The sequence below is a fragment of the Scleropages formosus genome, chromosome 1 (genome assembly GCF_900964775.1).
Source record: "Scleropages formosus chromosome 1, fSclFor1.1, whole genome shotgun sequence".
NCBI classification, from domain to species: domain Eukaryota; kingdom Metazoa; phylum Chordata; class Actinopteri; order Osteoglossiformes; family Osteoglossidae; genus Scleropages; species Scleropages formosus.
In genome coordinates this window covers 46,870,747-46,884,587 of record NC_041806.1, presented here as the reverse complement: position 1 = coordinate 46,884,587, position 13,841 = coordinate 46,870,747, and the positions used below count along the sequence as shown (strand labels likewise).

General features: G+C 39.1%; 1 protein-coding gene across 1 annotated transcript in view; it reads right to left on the bottom strand.

Annotated features, from left to right (window-relative positions):
• Positions 1–13,512, bottom strand: part of vta1 (vesicle (multivesicular body) trafficking 1) — a 32,696-nt gene extending 19,184 nt beyond the window's left edge. Inside the window, exons 1-2 of the mRNA XM_018742544.2 lie at positions 13,299–13,512; positions 3,998–4,092 (exon numbers count right to left, since the gene is read on the bottom strand). Of these exons, the coding sequence (XP_018598060.1) occupies positions 3,998–4,092; positions 13,299–13,389 (186 nt within the window). The 5' untranslated portion in view covers positions 13,390–13,512. The remainder of the gene's footprint in view (positions 1–3,997; positions 4,093–13,298) is intronic.
• Between the last annotated feature and the right edge of the window lie 329 nt (positions 13,513–13,841).

The window sequence follows — 13,841 nt, the reverse complement described above, 5'->3', positions numbered from 1 at the left end:
TTTACTGCATATTAGTTCTTATACCTGATCAATTTTGCACATCAACTAATGATGGTCATCGTCACCACACAAGTAACCAAGACAGAAGTCAGTCTCTTTAAATGGCTAGCAACACAGTAAGGTGAACTGAACATCAAACTTGCTATTCTGTAAAGAGGCAGACAGGGAAAATGATGTTTTACATAAAAACCTAGAGCTGTACTTTCTTCTGGAAAAGATTAGTCAGTTGAGCTGAAGCGTATGCTGGCAGCAGGTCTTTGGTTTCCTCTCGTTTTGTCAGACACAGAGGTGGGGGTGTGGCCAGACCTGACTGAGCCTACGGTTTGCTTTGCTGAAATACATAGCGTACCACACAAAGGGTATCATATATTCACCATGTGTTTCACAAAGTCATGGACTCCATGAATCTGATAGAAAGTGGAAACATTCTCATCTAGCCCATAATATTTATATAGATGTAAAACAGTTAGAAATACAGTGGGTCAATGTTTTAGGAATGTTCAGTGTGGTTTTTGAATGTTCAATGTTGAGGATTTTGAAGACGAATGTCCAACAATTTTTTCAAGTTATATTCTGCTTACATTTTCAAATTATTTGTTGTGCTACAAACGCCAACTGCACTTCCCCACCTAAACATTAGTTGGAAGTAAAGAGCATCTAAACAGTCTGGGACAATTCTAGAGTTTCCAGCTAGTGCTTGGTGCCTATGAGTGTTGTTGACAAATGCTGCAGATGTTTAGGAGATGAATCAGTCAAAAATCAGCATTAACTGAGAATTTGTGGCAAAGAAATTTATAAATGAACTAAAAAAAAGTGTGTATCTTTGGAAAATGTGTAATAAATCCTTGCAACATGTGAAACCGGTTTACTGAGTGTAGTTCATGGTTTATTTTACCCAAGGGGACCTTCCATCAGGTTATGAAAAGGTATTTGGCCAGATACTCATCAACAACACACTGTGCTCAAACTGAAATGGTGAGATTAACTGTTGATCGGCCTCCTCCGGTCTCCAATGACAGATTACCAGTGATGGACACCTCCCTGCCTGGTCACCAGACGCTGAGAACCATGATGGGCTGAAAACACAGCAGACTGATTTCCACTATTCTGCTTTGTGTTCCTTCCCACGGGGAAAAAAAAAAAACAGATAACTTTGGAAGAGCAATATAATTGTGATGGAAAGCTAACACTATTCAAGCAACTCCGACCATGTATGCTGGACCAGTCTCTTTGTGTTCATATTCTGTGAAGTAATTATTTTCTCACAATATCATCAGCTGACCACCTTGAGGCTTAGAAGGAATTCTTATTTCATACAAAAATATATAAAGACAATATATGTGCTTACAACAAGAACTACAAAAAAAAAGTACAATCAGATAGTAAACATAGTAAATTGAAGTCTGCTCAATGTCTTCCCATCTGATTGTTGCAATGTTCACACATGACATTACCAAAGGATTCTCTGTTGGCAGAGACATCCGGCACCTGCAAAATTTAACTAATCTCGTCACGAAACAGTAAATCCTGGCACAAGGTGGTATGTAGGAGGAAGAATGTAAGACTTCTTTAATTGCACCTGAAATATCCACAAAAATCTCAGCAGTCTAACCCGCGCTATCATTTTCTGCAATATTATGTTTTCTATTAAAAAGCCTCAGTAACAGGTTTGGCAATAAGGACGCTGACCTAACTTGTCTTTCATCAGCACTTAATTGTGAAAATGATGAAACCCGATGAAGCGTAGCCGGATCAGAGCTGCAACAAATTCCGTCATCCACGCAGCTGACCACTAAAACTGAGTGCTTCCCTTCACTCTTAGACTGACTTGATTAAAATAACCAGAAGGCTACATGTTTCACTGCACGTTATTGATGGAGAGAATCTGTAAACACTGAACACAAGGGGGAAACATCTTACTAATCAAGAGGGCTATAAATGGCAGTACATGCTCATCAAAAGAGAGAAGCCGTCATGTCCATAGCTGAAGTTTTAACCCTACTGAAGTATTGGCGATTATGTTGGGAAAAATTAACAATGTAAAACTTGTGATGTCTGAATATGTAAAACAGTTGTTTTTCTAAAACTAATTCACTAAATGTGGGGGGAAAAGTTTCACGGGAATGTAATTGTATGAGTAGAACTGATAAGGATACAAAAGTGGTCATTACTCACATTGAATAAAACAGTAGGAATCACCAAAATACATTAATTAAATTTGTCTTTCTGCATAACAATCTATTTTTGACCTTGTAAATGTGATCCTGTGCATAACTGGAATGACATTAATGCTTTCCGGCAGGATTATTGCCTTGTCCTGCAATTACATATTTGTTCAGGTGAGATTTAAATCCAGCTAGAACTGAACATTTGAAGTAGATAGAAATTAACAAGAATTGAAGCTCAGTAGATAATATACTATAAAAAAAGCTAATATTTTGACTGTTGGTTTAAAATGTTTCCTTTTTTCTCTTGATGGCTATTAGTCGCTGAAAAACTGAACATGAAAATCCACTATTAACTATTACCACAAGTCACTCCTACCTTCAGCCTGACCAGGCTGTGATTCCTTTATTTTATCTCTAAAATCTGCAGACACAGGGCATCATAAATAACTGAAGTTAACCATCTCATGAGTTGCCAGAGGAATCTATGTTAAATGTTTTGCTTTTTTTTTTTTTTTTTTTAAAACACAAATAATGCTGCATTGTGTGAAACTTTAACTATTTTAAAAATCTATATAAGCCCTCACAGCCTTAAACAGCTACAGCTTAGAAACACAAAGGGAATGGGGAAAAGTAGAAATCTGCAAGAATGTTTAACAATTTCATTAAATTACATGGAACAATTTCATGGTTCACACTCTAAACTGTCTCTAAATTGGTGACTTCAAACTGTCCACTGTGTGTATGTGTGATAGATTGATTGTGTGTAATTGCCCTGTGATGGAGTAGCATCCCGTCCAGTGTGCACTGAGCCTCATGTCTCTGTTATTTTGGAATAGGCTCTGGATCATCGTGACTGTGGACAAGCGGTTACTGATAATGAATGGCTGAATTAATGAATAAGGTATTACCTTGTTCACTACACATACAGGAATTACAGGAATGCAAATTGATGTTAAAGAGTAAATGGAACTACCTTCACGAAAGTATCAAAAGAGTGAAAGTTTGTATAACAGTGATCAAGTACAGAAACGTTCGTTTTGCTCTGTGACTAGAAGAGATAAACATGGGTTTTTTAACCAGGCATGTTAGGGAAAGAAGAAACTTAAATTCTTTCTTCCTTCTGGCTTCAAATACAGTGAGATCCATAGATTTCCAGACACCATCAATCAGCTGTCAAAAATGTGTGCTTTACCGCAAGATGATATCCATCACCTCCAACTCCTTGACTGTAGATATGGACTTTTTTTTAGATGGCTCAAACTTTTGGATGTATGTTTTTGTTTTCATGGCACCATGGTTTAGACTGATATCAGTTTTTAATCAGGCACGTGTGCTCTACGAAGAGCCTGGACCTCCAGTACACAGGACTCACTTTCCAGCCCTCTTTCACTCTGACCCTCTTGAGGTATAAGAACAATCATCATGACGACCACTGGTTCAGTGCAGGCAAGTCTGTGAGAGGCCTGCAGATTTATCAAGCAAACATTATCTGTGGCCCTCTGCCAAACAACCAGTGTTCTACTGATATGTAAAAATTAATAAGTTTGTATACAGGGCAAAATTTGATTAAACAGGAATTACTGTATTCTGATTTACAGGAGTAGAAGAGCTTAAAATAAAGTAACTGCAACAATTTAATTTAGTTGTATAACATGTTTTATAAGACTAATAAAGTATACAAACTGGCTTCAAGATCAAACAACAAACGGTACTGTTTTCAATAAATTATTGTACATGTTCTATAAGGAAAATGGACTCTGTGATATCACACACCTCACGTGTACAAACTTCACACTCAGTGTTTTAGAAAAACATTTCTGTTAACTTACCATCTCCAACTGATCCATCAGTTTCACAAGAAACTTTCGGCATTCTGGGGTTTTGCTGTCAAGCTTCATGCCGGTCTGCATGGCATAGAGGCGGCCTGAAAAAGAGCAAGAATATGCCGGGTAAAGAAAACTAAACTTTGAAGGTTACCAGACAAACTCATTTTAAACGTTAAGTTCATTTTTTTTTTTTTTTTTTTTTTACTTAGTTTTCATTGAATATTGATTATTTAAATCATAACAGAAAAGTTTAACTTCTCTATCCTTCTAATACATGTTCCTGTGGCGAATAATTTCTAAACAACAATGGAGTCACTTTTGTCCTTGGCTATGCCTGTGACAGGTGACTATAGACAAAAAGAGAATATGTGCTGGATCAAGGCTATATTCAAATATAACAGGAATATCTAACACGGTCTTTGTGAAGGTGACCCACTCAGCATATTGTGCTCAATGTATAAAAGGAAAATTACCTGTTTTCTCCTAGAGCCTGAAAACATGTGTTTCAGGTGAATTGTTGATTCCAAATTGCTTTTGGTGTGTGTCAGTGAATGAGTGTGTGCGATTGCTGTGGTAGATTGACATCCCATGCAGGGTGTACCCTACTTCACACCCTCTACTTCCAAGATACGCTCTAGACTACCAAACCCTGCAGCGGACAAGTGGGTCCTGGTAATGGATGAATGGAACTGAATAAAAGGACTGACGAATATGTAAATAGGGATATTTGTCACCCATTCAGTGGTTAAAAAGAGAACACATGCAGAACGGAATCAGAACGTATCCATCTGTGGTTCTCAATCTAGTTAATGTCTACAGTACATTTTTTTTGGTCTAACTGGATCTGGCCACCTGAACAATTCCTCTAATATTCACCAATTTAGTGAAAACGGTCTATCCTCCAAGCCATTACAAGTACAGAAACCTTTCTAAAAGTTATTTTTATTGAAAGGAGTGCTGCATCATTCAAAAACACTCATCTTGCTCCTTCTGGTCTAGAGCACTTGGCAGTGAACTGCTGCACGTTGGGTTAATTCAGTTCAATTTTGCTTGACTGCATGAAGTTATAAATATTATTTGCATTGATTTAGACTATAGAACTGTTTGGAAGATGTTTTCACCCAAAGCATCTTGCATAGCAAATAATGGTACACTTTGACCCATATATTCTCAAAGGTCATCAATCAGTCTCCTCTGGAAGAGACATGACTGCATTATGGGATTCGGGTGGGACAAGGACAAGCAGGCTTGAAGGAAGGCAGAAAAGAAACATCTGAATATCAAAATTTTAAACATGGCATGTTTTTCACTGTAAATTCAAAAGGTTCAGAGCCATGCCCTTGAGAAATGAGTGCTGTCTCCCATGTGGTGGGGAGCCGCCGAGGCAGAAGATCCATTATGCTGTCAGTAATGCAACGGTACAAGGGAAATGAGGCACCACAAGGCCGGCTCTCCCGCAGGTGCCCTCGACTAATGAGGATGACGGCACGGCCCCCAACACGGATCCCCACAGGGCCAATTTAGAGTCATGGAGACACGCTGTTCCTTACCACAGGGAACTGAAAGGACAGGCCCTTGTGACAGCTTTCATTGCTCTGGGCTTGCAGGGGACAATAATTAAAACAAAACAAAAAAAATTTCATTATGGTTTCCTGTGTATCAGGAATGATCAACTCATCAACCTTTTAATCATTTCAATACACATTCAAAATGCCAAGATATTTATTTGCATGCTGTTAGATGTGGGGGCGCATCTCAAGATGCTAATAATCCACCTCACACAATGTGTGCATTTCATTAACATTCTATGCAGAAATCCCTCTGAACTGAGGCAGATGGATAAGTTAATTACACTAGACAAAATGCAGATTATAACTCTGATTGGAAACACTATTTGGCATTAATGCACAGAAATTAAAATTGATAAAAAAACTATGTAGGCAGTTAAATGATATTGTACTTTCAATAACCCTAATCTCTTAAATCTCTGAGGTGATAAATGTTTGGTATTAAATCAATTTTCTTTCTTAAAAAAAAAAATCAAGGTATCTTAAAATATTCGGTACAGGTGGTGTCAGAGTGGTTATGGCTGTTGCTGTGTAAATTGAAAGTCCTGGATTTGAATCCCCACCGTCATAAAACCCTTGACCAAGGTAATAACCCACACTAATGCATCTAATATGCCCAGCTGTATTAATGGGTAAAACACTGTAGTGTCTTACCCAACACTGGGGTCTTCCTTGGGAAAAGGCATCTATTAAACAATGATAAAAGAAAAATACTGAAAAAGCAAACGTCCCATTTGCTACTTTAAATAAGACACGTAGTGTAAAGCAAATTGCTGTTAGAAGTTCAGTTGGAAATCACTCAATTCCAGTTTCACAGTAGTTAAAACCCACGGAGGTGGCAATTATAACTTCCAGCAGGAAGCAGGAAAACACTGACTTTGAGACACACACAACGAAGGCATAGAACATGATGCAGAAAATACGTGAGGGGTCACAAATTAATAAAGGACATCTGTACGGCAGCTCGACCCTGAAGAGCGGGTACGTGCATGGCTGCGGTGCGGGTTTTTACGTCCGTGCCAAAGGTAACACAAAAGCCGTCATTGTGACTGACAGGGATTCAACACGCATATAATGAATAGCAAAGCAGTCGTGAGGAGGGAGACTTTAGATCACATTACTGCAGAGCTGAACCCAGGCCAGTTGAGGCCTGTATCTGAGTCATAGCACTTTACTACACCCACAGCAGGTTGTACAAGATCTGGGGAGGTCAGTTTGCTACTTCTTCAGGAAAGACTTCACATTTGGCTATTTACAGAATTAAATGTCTTATTTCCAACGTTTAACACCCTGCTCAAGGGTCAAAAGGCTCACCATCTCGGTTGCAAATCCACAAAGCCCTGGCTGAAGAATCTAACAACACGAAGCAGGAAATAAAGTAACGTTGAGGGTAAATGGCACAGTCAACCTATACAGTGCTTATCTCCGTCTTGGCAGAGATAACATCCAATAATTTCAGATCCAACCAAAAGTAAAACTGTAGAAGGGCCCAGCTTTGAAATCAGTGTGTGTTTTTGCCATTTCCCACAACCTTGGTCTTCAACATGGAGTCCATGTACAAGGTCCCAGAACCTGAATCACAATGATCGGTACAGACAAGGCTAAAGTTCAGACTGTGTAAAAACATCCTGCTCAAAAATGTTTAAAACATACTTTGAAAGACAGAAGAAGAAAAAAAAACCTTTCTAATTTCTAATTCCTAGAACTGATAGTAGAGGTGCAACAAGGAAGGAGTCACATGCTCTTAAACAAGCCTATGCTAGCAGCGATACTAGCTGAACGGAGATTGGCCACTGTGTATATGGGCTTTGCATGTTTCCATACTTTCCTGCTATTTCTTCCCCCACACTCTTGTCACGAACCAGCAGACTTGCAAGTTGGCTGGCATTGTTGGTTTCCTAAATTCCTCTCCCCGCTTGGTGGTCCCATGCACAAAAGGTCCAAAAGCAAAAGCACCGGGCGTTCTCGGTTCTGGCTCCGATGTGGTGGAATGACCTCCCCCTCTCACTCAGAACTGCCGAATCTCTCTCTACATTTAAGAAAGGTCTTAAAACTCACCTTTTCCGGACCTACTTCTCCCATGACCTTTTAAGTACATGCAATGTTTAGTAAACATTCATGTTCTATAACTTAGACATCATAACTGTTAAATAATGGATAAACTTTCATGCAGCTACTCATGAAATATTTATTTTTTAAAAATATTTATACAAATTTGTGATTAGGAATTGTCGATTATTTGAATGAACCTTTATACAGCTACTTGCTTGATGTACATGGTTCATATGGTGGAAAGTAATACATCGGAAATTAGAGAAAAGTGTCTGCTGAATAAATAAATGTAAATGTTAAGCCCTGAACATTTCAGCACAATGTCTGGAGACTTAAGTGCTGTAGAGCATGACCAGCCTACAAGCAACTAGTCACTGAGTAATAATCTTCACTACAAACTCATACTTTCCCATGGGATGGGAGAACTCATACTTTCAAGGACATGTAATCTCCACTGCAAATTCAGAGTAAAAACATATTACATATATGAGAAACGATAACACAAATTTGCTTTCAAAATGCAACTTTGGGTGAGATCAAGCAACACAAAAAGTGAGGAACTTGCAGCTGTGTGCCTGTTGGCAAGCATCTCTCACACACCTCTCAACTCTTCATCTATAATAACTATGAGCCCTAATGCAAGTTTTTAACAAAATGCCACAATATGTTGAAAAGGAAAAATGGGGTGGACAGCCTTACCCATCTATTTAAAACTTTAACTGATAAAAAAGAATTGTCTTGAAAGGCAATATCATTACAAATAGCTGTGAAATTTAAATCTGTTGGCAAATTTCAGGGATCACAAATGCTGCTTTATGAATACATTCGCAGAGAGGGGTTATGAGAATTATAAGCGATTATTCTAATTTCATTACAAGAATTACCTTGTCAGGTTCTGATATTCTGGACTTCTAAATCAGACTTTTTCATGCTTAAAACATAAGGCTGGAATTGTACACGTTTTGGAGTGTAAAAGGATGAACTTTTTGTTAATTAATGGTAACTAAGTTTGTCTTATGAGTATTTATTATAAAAGCAGATTTTCAGAAACAAATTGTTATAAAAGGGAAGCCTGTATTGGTTTCTCCATTGAAACATTACATCTTGACTGGCCAAACTATTAAAAAGTGAGTATTTTTCATGTTATACACAATACAGAGACAGTGCAGACTCTGTAAGTGAAATTTGAAAGCTTTTCCCCCTTTCCACAACTCTCACACAAGAGTGTGCTCCAAGACTTTTTTTTAATGTGGCTTACAGTGAGCTCATACAATATGATCCAAAAAACTGAAGTCCAAACATCTGCCTTTAGTTAGTCCAAGTCCCAAAAGAAAAAAAAAAAAAAAAAAAATACAGTGAGTTTAAAAAATGTGAGGTGTGCAGCTAATTTTTTCTACAAATAAACATGAGAAACAGAGACTTAAGGCCAAAGGTGGGTTGATGCAAGTGGTCATCTAGACCAAAGAAGAAGAAGAAAAAAAAAAAAAAAAAAAAAAAAAAAAAAAAGAATCGAGGCCTCTGTCAACGCTCAGCTGAGTGTTTTCTCGCCGTCATGCGCAGCAAGGATGGAATTGCGGATTCCGGAATGCCAGCCCGCACACTAGACCCTCTGCTCCACAAGGATGTCATTATTCAGCCTCCATTTGAATCTAGAGACTGGAGTGGATCCAACCACCGGGAGGGAGAACAATGTCAAAAGAGCGCCTTCTCTGAAGGCCTCCAGCCCTGTGCCTCAACTTGGAGCGGGAAGCAGCCCGAGTTCCTGCTAGAAGGTGGACATTCAAAAGAAGCTCTGCTCTGGTCTTTGTCACCTCAATCAATTACACTATGCTTACAGCATCACTGGAAATGGCCATTTCCCGAAAGAGCATAAATCTGGTCTGGCCACTGAACAAGCCTTGTTGTGGCCTTAGTATTATTTATTTATTCATTCATCTGATGGTGTTCTGTAATGCAACTTCAAACGTCAAGTTTATACATTAAGATACTCAACGATCTACCCATTTATGTACCTGGTTAATTTTTTCTGTATGAAGTCAGGATAAAAAGCTTGATCAAAGGTGCTATGCTAGAAGCACAAATTCTGACCCAGGTCCTTTGATTTCAGGGCAACAGCTCTAACCACTCCCATCTGTTGCCTATGCTGGTGTTAAAACGATGGATATCCCAGGAAAGAAAAAAACTGGATATACTTGTCTGAACCCCACCCCTAGACATGTGGTATCATACACAATCATAGCATGTATTCTATAATGTGCATTAGGGCGCTGCATTAAAGCATGTAAGAAAATACATTTCAAACTTTTTGTATTTTATTGTGGACAAAAAATGAATGGCTGTGTTGCATGACAATAAGGAAACATGATATGGTATGAAGAAGTGTACACAAGACTCATGGTGTGCCCTGTCAATCACTGTTGCAGAAAAAGTACTAATAACTGATCTATGAATAGCAGTGCTGTAGAGTTGGAGTCGTGAAGTCGAAAGCAATTATTGGGTTACTGGAGGCGGTAAAAATGTACAGACTCCGACTAAATATACCGTCTATGGCGGCATATAAGTCAGTCGATCCCCAAAAATTAGAGGTGTAATATAGGTTTAGGCCTATATTCACCGGATAAGTTGACCCCAAAATAATGTGCAACTTTTGGGAAGTGCTGTGGAGTCGGAAGCAGATACTGGGTTACTGGAGTTGGAGGTTTTATGTACTGACTCCACAGCCCTGGTGAATAGACAAAGTATAATAAGGTAGCAGATCTTCTATTTTTACTGTATATGAAAGTAACCTGGAACACTGTTGTATTTTATAGTATGATGGAAAAAAAAAAAAAATGCTATAAATGTATAAATTCTACACTGGATATGGTCCTGGAGTCAGGCCAAGTGTGAAAGTTGGACAAAGCTGAAGAAAAAACTAAGCTGTACCTTTATTGGAATCAAGTTTGCAATTTACTGGAAATGCCTCCAGTTAATGGCAAATAAAAGGGTCTGCTTCTTGATAACACTAACGTATCTGAAAAGCTCACGCACAACAATGTCCTCTGGGAGCTAAATACCACACTTAAGGCCTCCAACCCTAAATGTTTTACTGCTTCTATCCAATCAACACAAACAAGCTAAATTTGATGTATGGCTGGTTTTATCAAAGGCACTCCCGTTAATTAGTGTGACGTGGTTTAAGGCTGACCGATATAATTCACTATAAGCTTACAATTTCTCAAAGCACAGTACTGGCTCTTTTTCCTCCTGAGAACATGACTAATTTTACCCAGCCAACATTATCATCAGGACAGCTGAAGTGAAAACCTGTGCAGACCTGTGTACCAGTGCGTGTCTTCTGTTTGGATGTCTAACACACCGATGCATGCAGAGCTGTCAGTTCATTTCTGGTTCCATTTTCAGGAGGAGGACATGAGCATAAAGACACTTGACACTCACGTCTTTCAAAAACACATCAACACTGACCTCCGGTGGTACACTGCTCCTTTACGTAAAATGGTGAATTTCACAAAAAAGGGACACAGAATAAACTGCAGAACAGCACATATTTATGAATAAGGTTCAACACTGGTAATTTTGGGTGTTATGTAGAAGAATTCTACTTAAATACCAAACTCCACACAATCAGAAGGTAAATATCTGAGGTACTGTAAAGCAAAATAAAATTCTGAAACCAAAAGAATAAAAAGTCTCAAAATATTAAAGACAACCTACATGCACTGACACTGCCCCAGTTACACACTGACAAAGGAACTGAGATTTGATTTGTAGAAACCAAAAGTTACAAGTTTCTCAAGCACAGATAAGACAATGTTCATTGATTTAGTAAGAGGAGAAATATGGATATTTCACAAAACTTTTTTTTTTTCCTTCTTTTCCTAAACACAGCAACAGTATATAACATCCCACTGTAATTCCAAACGACACAATTTGGCCACAGAGCATGAAAGGCATCCAAAGAAACCCTGAATAAAGTTTGCACTGATGACCTTCACACCACCCGTGGTTTCTTCAGGTTTAGCTCACTTGTAGAAGTGACTCAGAATGAAGGTGTGTGCCTCATAAATGAGTAAACAGTAGCAAGTCTGAATACAAGTAGGGCGTTTATTTTTTTTCTTTTTTAAGTCGGTGGCATGTGCAAAAATTACGCAAATGATTTCACTATGAAAGACTGCAGCAATCCGCTGGTCCGCCCAGAAAAACAGGAAGGTCCACATAGTCGGCACGTTGATGGCAGAACGTGATTCTGCCCTCATTATAGGCCTGTTGGCTGGGTATGTCTGGGACAAACCACACCCTGTGCCGGCTGTTACTGCCCTACACATTCCATGCAATTACCTGAACCACCTTTTATCGACCGCTCATACTATAGAAGCACACATTGCACACAGGTTTATTATCTGAACGGTTGATAAGAAAAGCTGTTCTGTCCCTTACAAACATTGCTACTAAGAATTAAATGGTACTATTTTAACTGAATGGCTTCTTTAAACTTTTAAATTAAATTAAATGGCTATTAACAAACAGTGAATATGCAAACACTTGCAGTTAAGTCAGGGATCCTGTAACCTTCTGGTGCTGACCTGACGAAGAGTTATCTTTTATATTACTCTTGTTCTTTACCATTACACTGACAATTTTTATGGAATTCTCTTACAGACCGCTGTTTCATCATCACTGTTGTTGTATCAAAGATTCTACGTTGTCTTGGGCTTGGAAAGATATCCAGCTATAACAGAATAGGTATAATTTCAATTGTGTAACTTTTACCCAACTTTTACCAAGAAGCAATGAGACCCGTAGGTGCAGCGGGTAGCACTGGTGCCTCACAACTCCAGGAAGTTCAGATCAAGGTTTTAATCTATCTGTCTACGTGGGGTTTGCGTGCCCTCCAGATACTTTGGTTTCCTACTACAGTTCAAAAGACGTGTGGCAGAAGGCAGTGGTACACCACTTCCGTACCCCTCCCTTACCATGAATACCACACGAGTGTTCGCCATCAGTCCAATCTGACTCAACGGCACTTGGCCCTTACCTTTAAAGATGGAAAAATAATTACAGCTTAATAACTGCTTAGTTACCTTGAAGGGTGTCAGCTAACAAAGGAAAGCAGCAGCTTTAATAAGGCAGAATTTACATCAGGCAAAAGAGGAAGTGAGCAAGTTATGAAGAAGACACAGGGCTGAACTCAGCACCTCTGCACTGCTCACAGGATTAATTCTGCAGAGTGAAACTGATCTAATAATTCCCACTACAGACAATAAATCTGTCCACAGAAATGCTTCGTCTGAATTCTGAGCGAGGCCTTCACACGTGTAAAAACTACAGAAACAAAAGAGCATCATAAAACAAAATACCTTGCTATCACCGTGATTTCCCCAAATCATATATTTATATACAAACACACAAACTCCCCCCCCCCGCTCTTGATTCTTTTTCTCTTTAGACTCTTTATATTCTGTTACCAAGAAGTCAGTTCCAAACACACCCACAAAAACAACGTCTTCTTGTTTATTCAACGTCACGTTGAAGTGAAATACACCGAGAACAGCAGGCGCGTTTGGGCGGTACTATATATATTATGTATTTTACTCTCGGACGAGTCTCTCTGTGTCTCTTCTTCTTGTCTGTGTGTGTGTGTGGAGATCTGATGTCGGAAACAAAACACTTTACACTTAACTCACAGTAATAAGACACAACCGGGTCTCGTTTGTCGTGCTCCTGCGCCGTCCGGAGGTGGTGCTGAATGGCTTTTAGCTGTGACGGGAGAGCCATTTCCAACGCGGACAATTTAATGGTAACGTGTAGGAAAACAGAAAAAGTGATTATTCACTCAGCCATCAATACTGAAATCCAGACAAAAACACACCTGCGGCTCTTCTACTCTTCCGCTTCCGGGATCGCGACGTCATCGCGTATTTCTCCAGCGCCCCCTGTCGGTCGGGAAGCCAAACGTGTGTTTGCGTTTTACTCACAATTTTGAGCTGGACTAGAATCAGAATCAGAATCAGAACGAGCTTTATTGCTAAGTATGTTCACACATACAGGAATTTGTCTTGGTGACAGGAACTTCCACAGCACAGACAGAATGACAGTGACAAGACAGATGAGAAGATAGAGTATGTGAATAAGGAATAAAAAATATAGACACACACATTCTCTGAACTGCTTGTCCCATACAGGGTCACGGGGAACCAGAGCCTAACCCGGCAACTCAGGGCGTAAGA